Here is a 17766-nt window from a genome sequence, read left to right as displayed (position 1 = left end):
TATGTGTAACAAGGTAAGTTTTTTCAGACAAATAAAGGTTCAAATCAGGTACAATGTGTTGCGTACATAAAATCGATCTATTAAATTGTTGTTTGCTTTCATCATTATTTGTTTTCGTTCGGTAAATTTAATTTATTCTGAAATAAGTTCAATTTATGAGAATTTTTTAACCAAAAAAAGGTCACGAAGTGCCAAGTATGGAGATTTTTGTCGTAACTACATACCGGGCTCTTACATTGTGTTCTAATCCCGAGTTCGTTTTTTGTAAAAACAAATAATAAAAACAATATAATCGTTTCACAAATGCATTTCCTTGCATGCAAATGTTTTATTCAGATATAATTAGTAAAATTTTATTTGATATTTTGCATGATAATCATTAAAAACGATGATTTTGTCAACCTTCCCTCTATGCGCGACACTGTACAATTTTCTCTCTGGCGGATTTGTATCATCGCATTACGTCACATCCGGCTAAGGGACACTCTTACACTAGTTAATGCGAATAACTGAAAGGGTCTATTCTGTTCCCCAGACAAAGCTTGCAACTCTACGCGTGTGGCGGGGGAGAGGGACTGTCTTACCCCTCATTGGATGGTTCCCTTCATCCTTGCAGCCTACCTCATGATTGGCGGCATCCTTCTTCTGAACCTGCTTATAGCCATCTTCAGGTAACCTGCTATTGGACATCTTTGGGTAACCTGGTTCCGCTAAAACTTTCCGTCTGGATTTTAGTTGAGAAGAGAGTTTTAACTTTCTTTAATTAAAAGACTACATGAGACGACACTTAACCCACATTCATAGAGCTCCGTTTTCCCAGAGTGACCGTGGATAATTTTGATTAATTGATTAGAAAAATGAAATTATTCTCGGTTTGATAAATATGGTATAGTATGGTTGTATACATGTTTTTTAGAAGAGTGATTATGGTAATTGTTTAGCGCGAAAAATGCACGGGTTTTGTGTTTGAGATTTAGCGCGAAAGCGCACGAGTTTTTCATTTTGGGGCATATATGATTTGCAAATCTATTGAGTCGCCATTCGAGGTGTGTATTTGACAGGCACACGTTGTGGAAAGGGAAAACGAAAGGGTGATAAACCCGCCCGCCCGCCCTTAATGAACATATGCATGTCTAAATAATCGGTTACATTACTTTTACGTTTGTAATTTTGCAATAATAAAGTCGATATTAAGTTTATTATCAGTTCGGTTTTTAGTCCATGTGAGATGGGATCTAAACACAAAACCGATACCTTTACCGAGAAAGTCGGTTGTTGTTGTTTCATTTAAGTCTGTAGCAACTAAGTTTACTTGATTATTTTGTTTCATCTTTTACTTCATATTATGTTTTTAATGTGAATTTTAAGTTATGTGCATCATATTTGTGACTCTCACTTCCACATATTTTGAAATCTTAGTAATTTTAAATGTCATTCATATCATTCGTTGTTTTCTTACGTAATGAACGTTTAATTTTAAAAGGTAATATTACTTTTACGATTACTTAATGTTTTCTTTTTGGTGTGAATGGTTTGATTTTGACGTCGGTTGAGTACAGCTGTTGCAAAATTTTGTCATATGCCTGTATATATTACACGGAATACTTATGATTTATCTAAATTCATATTATTTTATGGATGTTATGGTTTGAATGATTTGGTTGCTTATTGTCCCGGGTGCGTACGGGGTTTGTTTGTTATGTTAATTTTCACAATGAGATTGATAAGATTCATTTACTTGTTTTGCTAAAGAATACTTAATTTGTACAATACAATATGTTTAGATTTCTCTTAAATTTGAGGTTTCGGGGGGGGGGGGGGTGATGAAGGCACCTAGACACGGGTCTTGAGCCATGGGTCCTCGTACGTCCCCCTGCCATTAAAAGAAAAAAGAAAGAAAAGAAAAATGAGCAGTGAGGGTTGCGCATCCCGCTCGCGGTTTTGCTTGTATCGTTCATTACTACCATTTATTGTATGGGGTGTACGTGAAGTCATGTGTACTTATGTTGGTGGTGCTGGTGGATGTATCTTGTAAATAATAGCAGCTTTTAAAAATAATTCATGCTTTACATTTGTAAATTTATGCTATTTTAAGCAGTGATTGATGGGCAATGGAGGCGACCTATGTGCGCTTTGGGCATCGGCGGCGATCACTTTTCTCAAACCTTAACTCTAAATTTTAGGTTTAGACTCACCGTCTGATTTTGTATGAATTAATTTGCACTGTTCACGTGCTACACATTTGCATGTTTAGTATAAATAATGACATGCCCTACACCACTTAACTAGTTCTTTATACATTTGAACAAGGATGTTACTTCGTTTACAGTAATCTCGAGACTCATCAACTGATCGGTGCCATTGAGGTCGATCTCTGTTGCACATGGAACACAAACGATCGTCAGAAGAATTGTTTTTGCACGTATATATGGATAGTGCTGACAAATTCAAACACCCACTCCTATTTTGTCTTTGGATTATTATTTATATGATAATGATAATGATGTTGATAAGATGATGATGATATGGTTGATAATGATGATGAGAATTTAATTGTATTTTGAGAGTAGAGAATAATAAATTTATTCATAACTATGAGTAAATCTACTCTCTATTTCAGCATTTTTTTCATCTCTGTGTTGAGAAATTCATTCCAGAGAATTCCATGAAAGCATTCTGCACAGGCTCATCAGGGACGACACTTTATGCAGATGCATTAAATCTACTCTTGTTTTTCTAGCAACGTGGTCAACTCAGTGGAAAGGAACTCTTTCCAGATCTGGAAGTTTGATATGTACTACCTGGTGATGGAATACTCCAACAAAACGTTCCTCGTGCCTCCGTTGAGCATCCTCGTACACGTCTACCTGGTGGTGACCTCCATCGTCAAGAAGTTGGGCTGGAGTAAACCCAGGGATGGTGAGTGTGACAATCGTGTAATGTGCTTCAGTGACTATGGTGTGTACATAATTGTTGAATTGTGCTATCATGTTCTTTATGTCAAAACTGGCCCCGCCCCAGGATTAACATAGACTTTTAAATTGAATGCATTTAAAATCTTCTTTTCTTAAACAATAAAGACTAGAATTTCTATATTTGGTACGTAACGTCTTCTAGAGGTCTTTTAAAAAGTTTGTTCAGATTATGCCCCATGGGTCAAAACTGGCCCCATCCCTGGGATCTTCAGTTTAACACTGACTGAGGTAAAATTGTTAAAAACTTTCTTGTCTGAAACAAAAAAGACTTCATATTTGGTGTGTATCATCATCTACATGTGATCTGTAAAACCTGTGCAAATTTAGCCCTTGGTGTAAAAACAGGCCCCTCCCCTAACTAGTATAACATAGATATATAAAGGGAAACCCTTAACAATTCTTCTTACCTGAGACCGCAAATCCAAAGACTTATATAATTTGTATATAAAATCATCTAGAGGACCTTAACAAAGTTTTAAAATTATGCCAAAACTGGCACTGCCTTAGAGATCAACAGTTTTAAGCATACCTGAGCCCTAACTGCTCAAGCTATTGGCATGCTGTAACATCTGTGTCTATGTGTGTGCATGTTTGGCGTGTATCTCATCTCCTCTTTAACAAATGGGCAGAAACTGACAAAATTTATTAGAAAGTTTCTAAATGGTCCTTTAAAAACATTGTTGAAATCCTTCAAGTCCGTTGATTAAGCAGTTCATAGGGCTTAAAGATGAATTATAATCATGAATACTGTAACACATGTAAACCTTAGTGGGTGGGGTAATATTTATTTACTATTTGATATTTAACCTATGTTTCGAATGCTGTCTGCAGTTAAGTTATAGTATTGTATGAGACTCTAATGATAACAGACTTGAAAATTTACCTGGATTACCAGCTACGCGATTGTTGGAGTTTAAATCCAGATTCTTGTAAATTTATTGTACACATGTTCACTTAGTGTTATTTAACCCTAGGTGGCGTTGTAGCTGAGAATGACGTCACTATAACGTAAACAATCTGCTGTAAACTGTTTTTATACTGCATCAATTTTTATTGTTTTAAAATACTATTTACATTTAAAATAGCAAATATGCAGGTAATTTATGTAGTAGTATATATTATATTGTTAATACATATTGAAATGTTATATTTTTCATTGAACAATCCAAAGTTATTGGTGATTCTGTCAGTCTTTTGCTGTTCACGTTATGACATTCTAATACTTAGCAGAATTCTGCGGTAACATAATTTCTGAGAGTATAAAAGGCCATGAGTTCTGAGTTTGAATGACTCTAACCAGAACGGTTGGGTCGGTAGGAGGTGATAACGCAAGAATATGAGAATAAAAGAAACACAAAGGCTTTGAAAGTTGATGGTTTGTAATTGACAACCTCATAAGAAAAAGAAATATAAACATACAAATATAACAAAAAACTTGCGGAATTATAACAGAAAACTCACAGAATTTTAACAGAAAACTTGCAGAATTTTAACACAATTATTAACTTATAACTCTTACTTTTCTCATGTAATGTTATCATTGACATAAATGTATTATGTTCATAAATGTGTGATATGATGAAAATAATAAATGATACGTTTGACAAAATTTATAAAAAGTGTTTATTTTTCATTTCTTAACTAAAAGAAATTTATCTTGACACGATTCGCTACCGCTTCCGAAGATATTTACTTTCACAAAAGTCAGAGTCGTGACATATTTTGGTGGCAGCGAAAACTCCATACTACCAATTTTGTATCATTTCTGCAGAATTTAAATGTTCAGATTTAATGGATTTGCATTAGAATAAATGGATAAATTATATTTGGAAAATTATTTATTTTTTTAAAAACCGTTCTCAATCTTTTTTTTACTATGGACAGAGATATGGTGTTAACACGACATAGAGCTCGTGAAGAAAATGATAACATTCAAATTAGGAATGAGAGGCAGAATGTTGAACATTCAAATAGTGAAGAATTACAAATTATTAACACAGATGAACAATGTTGTTCTTCTTATAATGGACAGTCACAGTGTATGACTAGTTCAAAGTTACATATGAGTGCTGGCGACACTCATGATAATAAAGCAATGAGTCAAAGTATTTCAAACATTGAGGCAAAAGTTGCAAGCCTTGAGAATTCTTTATTACATGTAACCCAGGAGTTAACAAATGCTTTAAAAAATCTAGATTTGCAAAATAATAGGGATAAATCTCTTGACTCGCATAGGCAAAACAGACTTCAAAGTCACAGGTTGGCATACAGTGAGAGTGATACTGATAGTGATAGTATTCCTGACCCAGATAATCTTATGTCCAATTCATCAATGCATGTTAACAGGGGAAACAAACATTATCCGAAATTACCTCCCTTCACAGGTAAAGAATCATGGAATGTTTGGTTTAACCGATTTGAGAATGTTGCAAAAAGGCAAAGATGGACACTTGATGAAAAATTAGATGAAATATTACCTAGATTACAGGGAATAGCTGGTGAATTTGTTTATGGTCAATTGAACCGTGACACTAGGTCAGATTACAAATCTTTATGCAAAGAACTCTCAAACAGATTCAGGATAGTTGAAACCTCTAAAACATTTTGGGTACAATTCAGTCACAGAAATCAAAAATGTGGGGAAACAGCAGAACAGTATGCTGCTGAATTAAAAATGTTGTATGACAAAGCCCATGTCAATCGTGATAAATAAACAAGAAAAGAGGATCTTTTAAGAAGATTCCTTGATGGTTTAATTGATGATAAGGCTCGTTTTCATGTAGAATTCATAAAATAACCAAAAAATATCGATGAAGCTGTTTTTCAAACAGTATGTTTCCAAGAAACAAAACAAAAGAAAAGGTCATATAATGAAAATATTCGACACATATTAACTGATTCAGATAACAGTGATATAGAATGTGATGTTGCAAAAATTGCACCAGGTAAAAATAAAACAAGGCTCATTAAGAAAGAGGTTAACAGTGTTCATGAGAACCTATCAAATAAAATAGAAACCAATGACATGGACAAATTGAGAGAAATTGTCAGAGCAGAATTAAATGCATTGACTGCCCAACAAAACCAATTATAATTTCACAAAAGTTGCAACACCGCACCAAAAGCCCAATTTATAAAGGATAGGTCACATACAAACAGTTACATTAAAAGCAGAATGAACAATGACAGGAAATGTTTCTATTGTCATGACCCATCGCATATAAAAAGAAATTGCCCAAAATTACAAAACATGCAAAGTCAAATAACTGAACAGTGTAAAATGCCATCAGCATTTCCATCCCAAAGTAATATGCACAAAGTGAGAGAAAATCATGCCTACACCAATGGCACACAACTGATGAGTCAAAATCAAAGCAATAAAGGCAGTGAAAATCAATGGCACCATCAAAACAACACCAATAGCTACAGTTATGCTACCCCTGGCTCATGTTTAAACTAGATAGGACTGACTTAAATGGCCAAGAGACAGTCCAAAATTTTGAAGGCCAAAGTAATGTTGCTATTCCAGCAAATAATCCTATTAGGCGAGGTTTCCCATTATCAGAAAGTATATATATTGCTGGATGTGTTCAAGGAGTGCACGTTAATTACGTTGTTGATACTGGTGCAGAAAAAACTGTAGTTTCCAAAAATATTTATAATAGAATTGATGATTCATGTAAACCATCTTTACAAAAAAAGGCAAATTACTACATGCAGGTGGGGAACCATTGACAGATTTTGGAAAATGTGATTTAGAATTGCTAATTGATGGATATAAAACAAAATTAGAAGTCATTATTGCAGATATAAAAGATGATGTTTTACTGGGTATGGACATTTTAAAAGGAAGTAACGGCAAACCTGCTGATATTATACTTAGTCAGAACAAAATTTTACTCAATGGCGCAGAAATTACATGTCATCAATACAGTGATAATACTGTAAGGAAAGTTAAGTCTGCAGATCATTATGTTATTAATGGCTATACAGAACAAATAATTGATGCATATGTAGACAGATATGAAATGGATGACAATAGAAAGTGTGCTGACATTTTAATTGAGGCATCAGCTAGTTTTAAAAACAATTTCCCTGTTATGATGGCCACAAGTTTAGCAAATATCAATAGTGCCCCAACAGTTAAAGTTAGACTGATAAATCCATTTCCTAATGATGTTTCAATCAATCAAGACACAGTAATTGGTACCGCAGAATTTGTAGCAAATGACCCAGTACAATTACTTGAGTCAGAAAATATGCAGGACCTCAATACAAATTCAATAAGGAGATTACAATTTGTTCAAACACCTGAAAACAAAGTCCATAGAAATGTTTCTCAGGACAACATTAAAATAGCAAATGATAACAGCATAAGTGAGCAAATACCAGAACATTTAAAAACACTGTACACTGACTCAGTTAAAGACAAAAATCAGTCTGATATTAAAAAGATTGCAAATGTTCTTATAGAATACCAGGATGTTTTCTCTAAGGATGAAAATGACATTGGCCTTACCAATTTAACTGAGCACACTATTGACACTGGCAATGCACGGCAAATCAAACAACCTTTTCGGCGTGTTCCAATTGCTTATCAAAAAGAAGAAAAAAAGGCCATTGATAAACTTCTTGACCAAGGGGTAATAAGACCATCAAACAGCCCTTGGGCTTCACCGCTTTGTTTAGTTACCAAAAAGGATGGCACAATAAGGCCATGCATAGATTATCGTTTGTTAAACAAGGTCACTAAAGTAGATGCATTTCCAATACCAAAAGTGGATGAATGTATTGACACAGTAGCAGGATCTAAATATTTTTCAACACTAGATCTTACATCAGGTTATTTTCAAGTTCCTTTGCATGAAAATGACATTCCCAAATCAGCATTCACATCAAAGTATGGGTTGTATGAGTTTACCTCTATGCCGTTTGGTATGACCAATAGTGGAGCTACTTTTCAAAGAGTTATGGAACTTGCTTTAAAGGGTCTACAATGGCAAACATGTATCATCTATATTGATGACTGTATTGTATTTGGAAGCACAGTGGATGACCACATAAACAGGTTATCTGAGGTTTTAAACAGATTTAGACAGGCAAATCTAAAGCTCAAGCCTAAAAAATGTGAGTTGTTGAAAGATGAGGTTACATTTCTTGGATACAGGGTGTCTGCTAAAGGTGTCAAACCAGATCCATGTAATGTAAGTAAAGTTTTACAATGGAAGGTCCCCGAGAATGTAACAGAGGTTAAACAATTTCTTGGTCTTTGCTCGTATTATCGTAAACATGTAAAACATTTCAGTACTATTGCAACACCTTTGTTTGATCTCACCAAAACTGATAGTTCTTTGGAATGGACAAATGAATGTCAAATAGCGTTTGACAAATTGAAACATTGTCTTACAAATCCAGATTTCATGACTTTACCAATAAATGATGGAGAATTCATTTTAGATTGTGATGCTTGTAATTTTGGTATAGGTGCTGTATTAAGTGAAATACAAGGTGGAAAAGAAAAAGTAGTCGCATACGCTAGTCGTACATTGAGTAAAGCAGAACGAAACTTTTGTGTGACAGATAAAGAATTACTTGCTATTCGATATTTTGTCGAATACTTTCGTCATTATTTACTTGGTAGAGAATTTAGAGTGAGATCAGATCATAGGGCGTTACGTTGGCTTTTTAGCCTGAAATCGCCTACAGGCAGAATAGCACATTGGATAGAAATCCTATCAGGATACACATTCCAAGTTGAATACCGGCAAGGTCAAAAACATGGCAATGCTGATGCTTTGTCAAGGTGTCCCAATCCAAAAGATTGTACTTGTCAAGATATTGATACCGAGGAAATGCTTAAATGTGGACCATGTTTCAAGTGTAGAAAAAGAGCGTTAGAAATGGATTCAAACATCCATGATATTTCAAGTCAAAATGTTTGTGCAAACAAAATATACAATGAGCCTTTAAAGACTTGTTCAGTTACTGATTCAAAGGTCAACGACATACATGTAGTAAATGAGTCTATGTCAAATGTCAAGGTTACAAATACTGGAACAAATATAGAATCAACAAGAAGTGTTGATTGTTTATTATTATTACTGTTGTTCAGCTGTTGTCTGAATGGAATATATTTTTTGTTTGGCCTAATGAAAAGGTCAATGTTTGAGACAATAAGTCTTGTTTTAACAGTACTTATTACAGTGACTGTTTACAGATTGAAATTCAATTCTGTGTACAGTTCAGTGTGTAGATCAATGACTACAAGGTCAAAAACTGGTTCCTTAGATGATTACATTACATGGTCAAACAGTTTTACTATACAAGACATAATAGATTTGCAAATGAAAGATAAAGATATCGGGCCTATATTAAAATGGCTGTCATTGGGTAGCAAACCTAATGGGAATATGTCCAATTTAGAAAGTGTGGTTACACGTCACTATTTGCATTGCTGGGATGCATTGATTATAAAGGATGGTTTGATTTTTAGGCGTTTTCATAAGAAGGATAATTCAGGAATATTTTTACAATTATTAATTCCTAAGATATTACAAAAAGATGTTTTGTATCAGATGCATAACAGTATCTTATCTGGTCATCTTGGTCGCAAAAAGACACAAGAAAAGTTGTTACAGAGATACTATTGGTATGGTGTTAGGGAAGATATTCATTTATGGATTGAACAATGTGACAATTGTGGTGCTAACAAGACACCTACAATAAATCCAAAAGCTCCGTTAGGAACACTCACAGTAGGCAATGTTTTAGACAGATTATCCACTGATTTTTTAGGTCCACTGCCTTATACTCCAAGGGGTAATAGGTACATTTTAACAGTGACAGATCATTTTTCGAGGTGGGTGGAGATAATACCTGTACCTGATCAAACAGCTGAGACAACAGCTCGAGTGATACTAAATGAAGTTATTGCAAGATTTGGATGCCCTATTTCTATTCATAGTGATCAAGGAAGCAATTATGAAAGTAAAATTTTCTCAGAATTATGTGAAATGCTTGAAATTAAGAAAACGAGAACGACAAGTAGAAACCCAAAAGGCAATGGTCAAACTGAGAGATATAATAAAACATTAATACGCATGATCAGGGCTTATCTGTCTGATAATCAAACTGACTGGGATTTAAATTTAGGTTGTTTAGCAGCAGCATATAGAGCTACTCCCAATGAAACTACAAAATTGACTCCAAATTTATTAATGTTGGGTAGAGAGGTCAGACTACCTGCTGAGATTGCTTTTGGTAGTTTTGCAAACAGTGAAAATGAATTGATCTCCTCTTATGGTGATTATGTCTTGAAACTCAAAAATAAAATGCTAACTTGCCATCAAATTTGTAGAGAACATTTACAAAATGCTGCTAAAAGACATACAGATTTGAACGGGTCAGGAAAAACATTTAATCAGTACAATGCTGGTGACATTGTTTGGTATTTAAATGTGAGAAGAAAAGAAGCAGTATGCACTAAGTTGTTAACACCATACTCCGGTCCATATCTCATCCAAAGTAAAATTAGTGACCAAAATTATATTTTACAATTTTCTAAATCTGTGACTGATGTAAAAGTTGTACATCATGACAAATTGAAACCTTACAAGGGTACTTGTCCCCCAAAATGGATTTCCAAATAAAAGAAATTCAATGCAGATAAATTCTGCCAGAAACAGAAACTATTATTTGCATGCTGTTTAAGCTCATTAATAACAATGATTGTCATGGTAAAAAGATTAAAAATAATTGTATTACAATATTATAACATGTATTAAAACAAAATTTTGTGTATTTTCAGAATGTCTTACATCAACAATAGAGGCAGGATATTTGAATGCCAACATTGCCTTCCAAAATATCAAGGCGAAAAATCTAAAGTTTTTGATCATTTTTACAAAAAACACGTCGCTTTGGACAAAGTTCCATTTTATTGTGCAATTTGCAAATTTGTGTGTGCATCCGAAGTGGATTTATATCGTCATGTTAAAAAATGTAACTTTCCTCCACATGAGGCAACTGTAAATGCCATGTTGGCTAATAATGAAAACGTAAATGAAAATGCTTCATTAATCAAAAATGTCAATCCATATGTTCCAACTTCCTTGGACATTGTTCGCTTTTCAAAAGAAGATTCGTGTTTGATTTTTAACAGTCGTCGTAAGTCTTCAGACATTTTGAAATCTGCAATGGAATCGTCAGGCTTAAAAACGAATTCCATTCACAGTACCCCTACTGTTGACATTTTGCCCGAGATGTTAGGTGAACACGATTTGTCACCTTTTGACTTTCCAGAGTCACCATTACATTCTTCCAATAAAAGAATTTTGTGTCCTACAAAATCTCCATGGAGTGTATCTTCCAAGTCTTCGTCTTCTTCATCGTCGACGTCAACTTGTGACACTTGCATAAATGATCTCAAATTTGAGATTCTTGAACTGAAATCAGCGGTTCATACGATGGGCTTAGCGCTGGGCCAATTAGTTGATGAACTCCGTGAGTTCAAAGCGGAGAAAAGGGCTGTTGTTCCAGCTTTTGTTGTTCCTCCCATTCAAAATAGAAAGGAGAATGAACCAGTCATTGTTCGAAGGCCAACAATCACTGAAAGGTGTCATTACCAGCCATCTCCTGCGAGTTCACGTGGTCGAGGGTATCATCCTTACCGGCAACAAATGCGGAGGCCACCACTGTTCCCGCCAAAGCCAGTGAATACCCACATAAGATTTTGATACAACGTGTTTTGCACAGCAATTATTTTGCACTGGTTTCCTGAAAAACATAATAAGCTAACCATAAGTAACTTCTTTGTCATTTAAAAAAAAAATCATAAATTTATACTAATTTTCATTGTAACATGCATATGGAAATAATGTCTTAAATCCGAATATGCAAATGCATCCAAAATTACTAACTTAGTGGTTGGCTACATTTAGAAACAGATTCAAGAAATAACTAGAATCTTGCCATAGAAACAATTAACGCACTTTAACATTAAATACTAATGAATTGTTAACATACCGAGTTTTGGTATCTCTCCTTACATTACATGTAAATAATCTAGAAAAAACGAATCGAAATTTGAATGGAAATTCTAACGGCATGGCTGGTAAAGGGAAGTCACTCTTTAAACCATGCAAACTGTGTAAAACTCGGATCAGCAAAGGTCATAATGCACTAAATAATTCCGACGGTTACAACCTTAATTGTCATTTTTGTTTTTGGCAACCAATAATTGATACTATGAAATGTGAAGTAAACATAGTCATTTTATTTATTAAAAAATTGCTGCATTATAACAAGATTAATGATAGTCAAAGAGTTTATTTAACATTTGATGTGTTGTTACTGTTGTTGTAGTTTTATTGTTTATGTTGATGTTCTAAGGTAAATTTAAAGAGCATTGGCTCTTTGCATTGTTGTAAAATTGATCTTTAAAAAGATCGGAATTTCCTCCAAATGTTTTAATCACTTTTGACATGCTCTGTTGTTTGAGATGCTTGTGATAGAGGAGGAAACATTCTAGTCTTATCCATGCTCAATTTTGATATATGTACTTAATTTGTTGTTATAAGTAAAATGTCATGAGCATCACAATGTTTAATATATTTGTTTAAAACCCTTGCTCATAACTTACTTGTTAACATGTTTGTTCCTTTTATTGTCACTTGTGTTTTACAGCACTAGGTGATAAGTATTGTTATAATCGGAATGTTATATATGCTGAATATATTATCCATTTGTTAATTTGTATTGTATTAATTGTTCAATGTCGATAGTTAGACATTAAATTAATAAATTTTATTTATTGAAAAGGAGTTATTTATTTATTATGATTGTTTAAATGATTCTATGAACTTAATAGTTTTGTGAGGACACAAACAATCTTAAGAGGGGGGTAATGTAACACATGTAAACCTTAGTGGGTGGGGTAATATTTATTTACTATTTGATATTTAACCTATGTTTCGAATGCTGTCTGCAGTTAAGTTATAGTATTGTATGAGACTCTAATGATAACAGACTTGAAAATTTACCTGGATTACCAGCTACGCGATTGTTGGAGTTTAAATCCAGATTCTTGTAAATTTATTGTACACATGTTCACTTAGTGTTATTTAACCCTAGGTGGCGTTGTAGCTGAGAATGACGTCACTATTACGTAAACAATCTGCTGTAAACTGTTTTTATACTGCATCAATTTTTATTGTTTTAAAATACTATTTACATTTAAAATAGCAAATATGCAGGTAATTTATGTAGTAGTATATATTATATTGTTAATACATATTGAAATGTTATATTTTTCATTGAACAATCCAAAGTTATTGGTGATTCTGTCAGTATTCTGCTGTTCACGTTATGACATTCTAATACTTAGCAGAATTCTGCGGTAACATAATTTCTGAGAGTATAAAAGGCCATGAGTTCTGAGTTTGAATGACTCTAACCAGAACGGTTGGGTCGGTAGGAGGTGATAACGCAAGAATATGAGAATAAAAGAAACACAAAGGCTTTGAAAGTTGATGGTTTGTAATTGACAACCTCATAAGAAAAAGAAATATAAACATACAAATATAACAGAAAACTTGCGGAATTATTACAGAAAACTCACAGAATTTTAACAGAAAACTTGCAGAATTTTAACACAATTATTAACTTATAACTCTTACTTTTCTCATGTAATGTTATCATTGACATAAATGTATTATGTTCATAAATGTGTGATATGATGAAAATAATAAATGATACGTTTGACAAAATTTATAAAAAGTGTTTATTTTTCACTTCTTAACTAAAAGAAATTTATCTTGACACGATTCGCTACCGCTTCCGAAGATATTTACTTTCACAAAAGTCAGAGTCGTGACAATACTTAAAACAAATCGTGTCTGAAACTGCAAGGCAAAGAGATTTCATATTTGGTATCTATAATTGTTTTGTGGTGCCTTCCAAAAATATTCAAACTAAGCCCCTGGTGTAAAGTCTGGCCTCATCAAAGGGAAGGTCACAACATTTACAAAGATTGACAAAACAAAAACTACTGTAAAATTCTTCTAAAACTTTAAGTCATGAAAAATAAGTGAAAATCAGCATTATAGTAAGGGAAATATCAGGGCAAATCACACTTTGGTGGGGAAAATGCACTTCTTCAGTTAGAGAAATATCAAGGAATTCTCCGGAAATTCCAAATCCACCATAAAATCACTATCTTTGAAAGGTATTGACCATTTTATACTTTCCAATCTAGGACTGAATGGACCGGTTATGGGTTCACATTTGATTTCAGTTGAAGATAATATCACATTAAAATTTGATATGATAAAAATAAATCCGACAACAGAAAAGCTGAACGGTCTGTGTTTGTCTACTGTTAATTGTCAGCTATAGATGTCTCACTTTTTATTTCAGGGCAGTGGCTGGACAAGAAGCATCAAGAGTACCTGCAGATATTTGAGAAGACGATGATGTCTGATTTTCTTAGAAGGAAACGAGAGGCTGACCAGAACAGCCTTGATACAAGGGTGCAGAACCTTGAAAAAAGGTCAGCACCAAGTTTCAAGAGCATGCTGTATTTAATCTTTTACAGCGTAGATACCTATTTTGACTCGTGCGTAGTCCTTAAAAAATCAAATTAAATCAATGACCTCTTCATTAAAATCTTTAGATACTGATAAGCAGTAACTCGGGGGCTATTGTGATTTCATTCTGGTTTCAAAAGCCATTTTCACTGAAGTGGGAAAGGGTTAATTTTTCAAAGAATTGAGTTTTTTGTTTCTTTTGTTATTCTTTAGGCTTTTTGAGCTCAACATGCTTATGGTGAGCTATAACGATACCATAGCTCATAGTTCGTCCATGTGTGTGTTTGTGCATGTTTCCGTCTGTCAACTTTTTCTTCAAACACCAATTCCTCATGAACCACTTTCACAGAAATTTACAAAACTTCACAGGAATGTTTTTTGGGTGGTCATCTACGAATATATAAAGAAGTGAAACTCCAGCTGCTGGAGAAGTATTGAATTCTCATTATACACAATTAGTTGGTCCTGTATTTAAGGCAATTGACCAATTGCCAAAACAGTACAAAACAGCACAAAACAGCACAATACAAAACAACATACATAACACATAAAAAACATTGTTAAATTGTTATTGATTAGGTCACATCACCCAAAAAGAAGTTTAAAAATAAAAACCTAAACAATATGTTCTTATACTGCAAGGCCCTGAGGTTTAATATTTGATATTTAGCATTGTATGCTTGTCCTCTACAAGGTTTGTTCAAATTATGACATTGGAGTGAAAACTAGCCCTACCCCGGGGGTCAATACTTTTACAAAGACATATATAGGGAAAACCTTTATCAAAATCTTCTTGTCTGAAACTGCAAAGCCCTAGGCTTAAATATTTTCTATGTAATATCATATACATGTCCTCTTCAAAGTTTGTTCAAATAATGCCACTTTTTGTTTTAAGATGATGATTTTAATAAAAAAAAATTAATTAAGGCAAGTCTCTTTAAAAAAAAAACGTTTGTTCACATTTAAATATAAATAATACACATTGTTTTCACTACAGTAATTTGTGTTCTATCTATACATGAGGTCACCATTATTTTGCTACAGAGACATCATTCAGTTGTATTTAATCACAAATTGAATACAGACAATAGGTATGCTGGATTCACATAGATGTCAATGTGTTCGTCACTCTGCCTGTAGAATCAAACTTTCCGGACTAGGTTCTCAAATACTGTTAAACATAAAACATTTAAACTTGCAATTAGTGTTCATTATGAAGTGGTGCAGTGTGCATTTTTCATTATCCTATGCAAAAACTTTCAAAAGCTGTGCCCTGTTTTCAACCTTAAAATTTCTATGACATGATTATTAAAGCTTTCTCATTATAATTACAACATTGTGGCATTCGGGGGCAGCTCTAATTAATTTCGTTTTATCCATATAACTGGGCAAGCTAACTCAGTTGCTAGAGCACTGGACTTCAAATTGGAGAATTTCAGGTTTGATTCCCGGCCACGCCAAAGAACTTGTGTAGTGATTGGTCATAAAATTATTGCCACGTCCATTCTCCCCTACCTATGATTCAAGGAGGACAGTTGTCAGTTTCTTGCATAAGTATGTCAACTTTGCACTAGTGAGCCATCTCACCTAGGGAAAGTTTACCTTGGTCTGCTGGAAGCTGAGATATGACTGAAAAAATGTTGGAAATTGCCAAAAATATCCAACTTAATAATAAAATTATTCGCAAAACGTGTCGATATATAATTATTTATTCAATGCTTATGAAAGGGTGGATATGCAGATCAAGCTGATTGAGGATGAAGTATTAGGTGACAATCACCAGCGAGAGTTCCCAGAGTTCCCCGCTGGCACAATCATCACTATCGTCATTGGAAGGTAAAATACTTAATGCATGTGCGGAAAGTGTCATCCCAGATAAGCCTGGTCACAGTGCAACCTTTTAAGCTCAATTAGAATTGTTGTTCACCCAAAATGCTTGGGATTGGCTGTGTCACACTGTAAAGAAAATGGAGTAATTGATGTAAATAAAAGAACATATGTTATAGTAAGGTACCTCACCTGCTGGTGCAGCTTAAATTTTACTTTGTTAAGATTCGTTCTGTAATCGATGCATATATTTATGGACTTTTTAGTCCATGACACAAAATCACAGAAATTGTGTAAAATGGAAAACTAGACACTTCTTGTTTTTTGGTTTTATTATACTAAATTGCATTTCCATTTTAAAGTTAATGAACTGAGAAAGGTAAAAATGGCATGCACAATGATAATTGAAAAATGACATTAGTCAGTGCATGAGCAGGGTAGCAAGTAAGAATGTTGTATTTTAACAAAACTTCCATTTAATATGTTTAAAAAAGTATCTTAATTACAGCGACGGGAGTCCGACAATTGTGAGGACGCGTCCAACTTCTGCCTTATCAATTGAAGATGGAACAGGTGATGTTGCCAAGGAGGATCAAAATAGAGCAGCAACAGCAAAATCTGATGGAATTAACAATATTGATGAAGATGAAACGATAACTAAGAATGACGCTAATGTTGACATAAAAATGAATGAAGCTGAAAAGGAAATGGTCGAACAGAAAAGGAGGGCAGAAAAGGAGGAGCGACGAAGAAAACGGAGAGAACGAAGAGAGGAGAAAAGACCCAGAAAAGAGACTGATTTTTTAAATGCTGGGCTATCTGCAATCCATGATATCAGCCAGCCTGGCGTTTTAAAGTTTATGGATTCTTATGCAGGAAAAGAAGAGAAAGGACCTAGAGAGCTTGACCCGTCCAATGGGGAGGGGTCACAGGCAAGGGCACGGCCTTGTACAGCTCCTCAGATGTCAAGGTCACCAAAGGTCATTGACCAGACTGATATGCAGGATACTGAAGACATCATTGAAGCGAAACTACCAGCCTGGAACTAAAGCTTCAACATGTTCAAAATCAATTTATGTATATGTTTACATGTACTATTTGAACTGAATTTAAAACAGAATAATAAGAAACAATTTAGTATGGCTGTTTTTTAAATTAAGTCATTTCCCTTTGAATGTTTTTGGTTCGTTTGGATCTGTTGATGTTTATATTTTTAATGCACGACCCTTTGAATGTTTTTGTTGGGTGTTATGGCTGTTTATGCATTAAATGACCCTTTGACTGGTCTTTGTTAGTATGTATTTATGGCTGTTAATGATTTTAACTCATGGCATTTCGACTGTTTTTGTTTAGGTTGGGTGTCCGTCTGCTTAAATGCA

The 17766-nt window shown here is 34.1% G+C and overlaps 2 protein-coding genes across 2 annotated transcripts in view; both read left to right on the top strand.

Moving 5' to 3' along the window:
• The window catches only part of LOC127851299 (transient receptor potential cation channel subfamily M member 1-like), an 18101-nt gene extending 4454 nt beyond the window's left edge, over window positions 1–13647 (top strand). The window contains exons 3-5 of the mRNA XM_052385000.1: window positions 536–671; window positions 2741–2919; window positions 10783–13647. Of these exons, the coding sequence (XP_052240960.1) occupies window positions 536–671; window positions 2741–2919; window positions 10783–11006 (539 nt within the window). The 3' untranslated portion in view covers window positions 11007–13647. The remainder of the gene's footprint in view (window positions 1–535; window positions 672–2740; window positions 2920–10782) is intronic.
• Window positions 12081–17766, top strand: LOC127851121 (uncharacterized). Its single transcript, XM_052384681.1, has 4 exons — window positions 12081–12087; window positions 14391–14523; window positions 16289–16396; window positions 16896–17766. Exons 1-4 carry the CDS (start codon window positions 12081–12083, stop codon window positions 17434–17436), a joined length of 789 nt encoding a protein of 262 aa, XP_052240641.1. The 3' UTR covers window positions 17437–17766.

This window comes from Dreissena polymorpha, chromosome 11 (assembly GCF_020536995.1).
Source record: "Dreissena polymorpha isolate Duluth1 chromosome 11, UMN_Dpol_1.0, whole genome shotgun sequence".
In the NCBI taxonomy this organism is placed as follows: domain Eukaryota; kingdom Metazoa; phylum Mollusca; class Bivalvia; order Myida; family Dreissenidae; genus Dreissena; species Dreissena polymorpha.
This window is presented reverse-complemented; position numbering and strand designations above follow the sequence as displayed.

What these genes read in the sequence shown, in the direction of transcription:
- LOC127851121 (XM_052384681.1), top strand. An exon ending in GTGCAGAACCTTGAAAAAAG is followed by an intron (nt 14,524 to 16,288) that starts GTCAGCACCAAG and finishes TGCTTATGAAAG; the next exon opens with GGTGGATATGCAGATCAAGC. An exon ending in ATCACTATCGTCATTGGAAG is followed by an intron (nt 16,397 to 16,895) that starts GTAAAATACTTA and finishes TCTTAATTACAG; the next exon opens with CGACGGGAGTCCGACAATTG.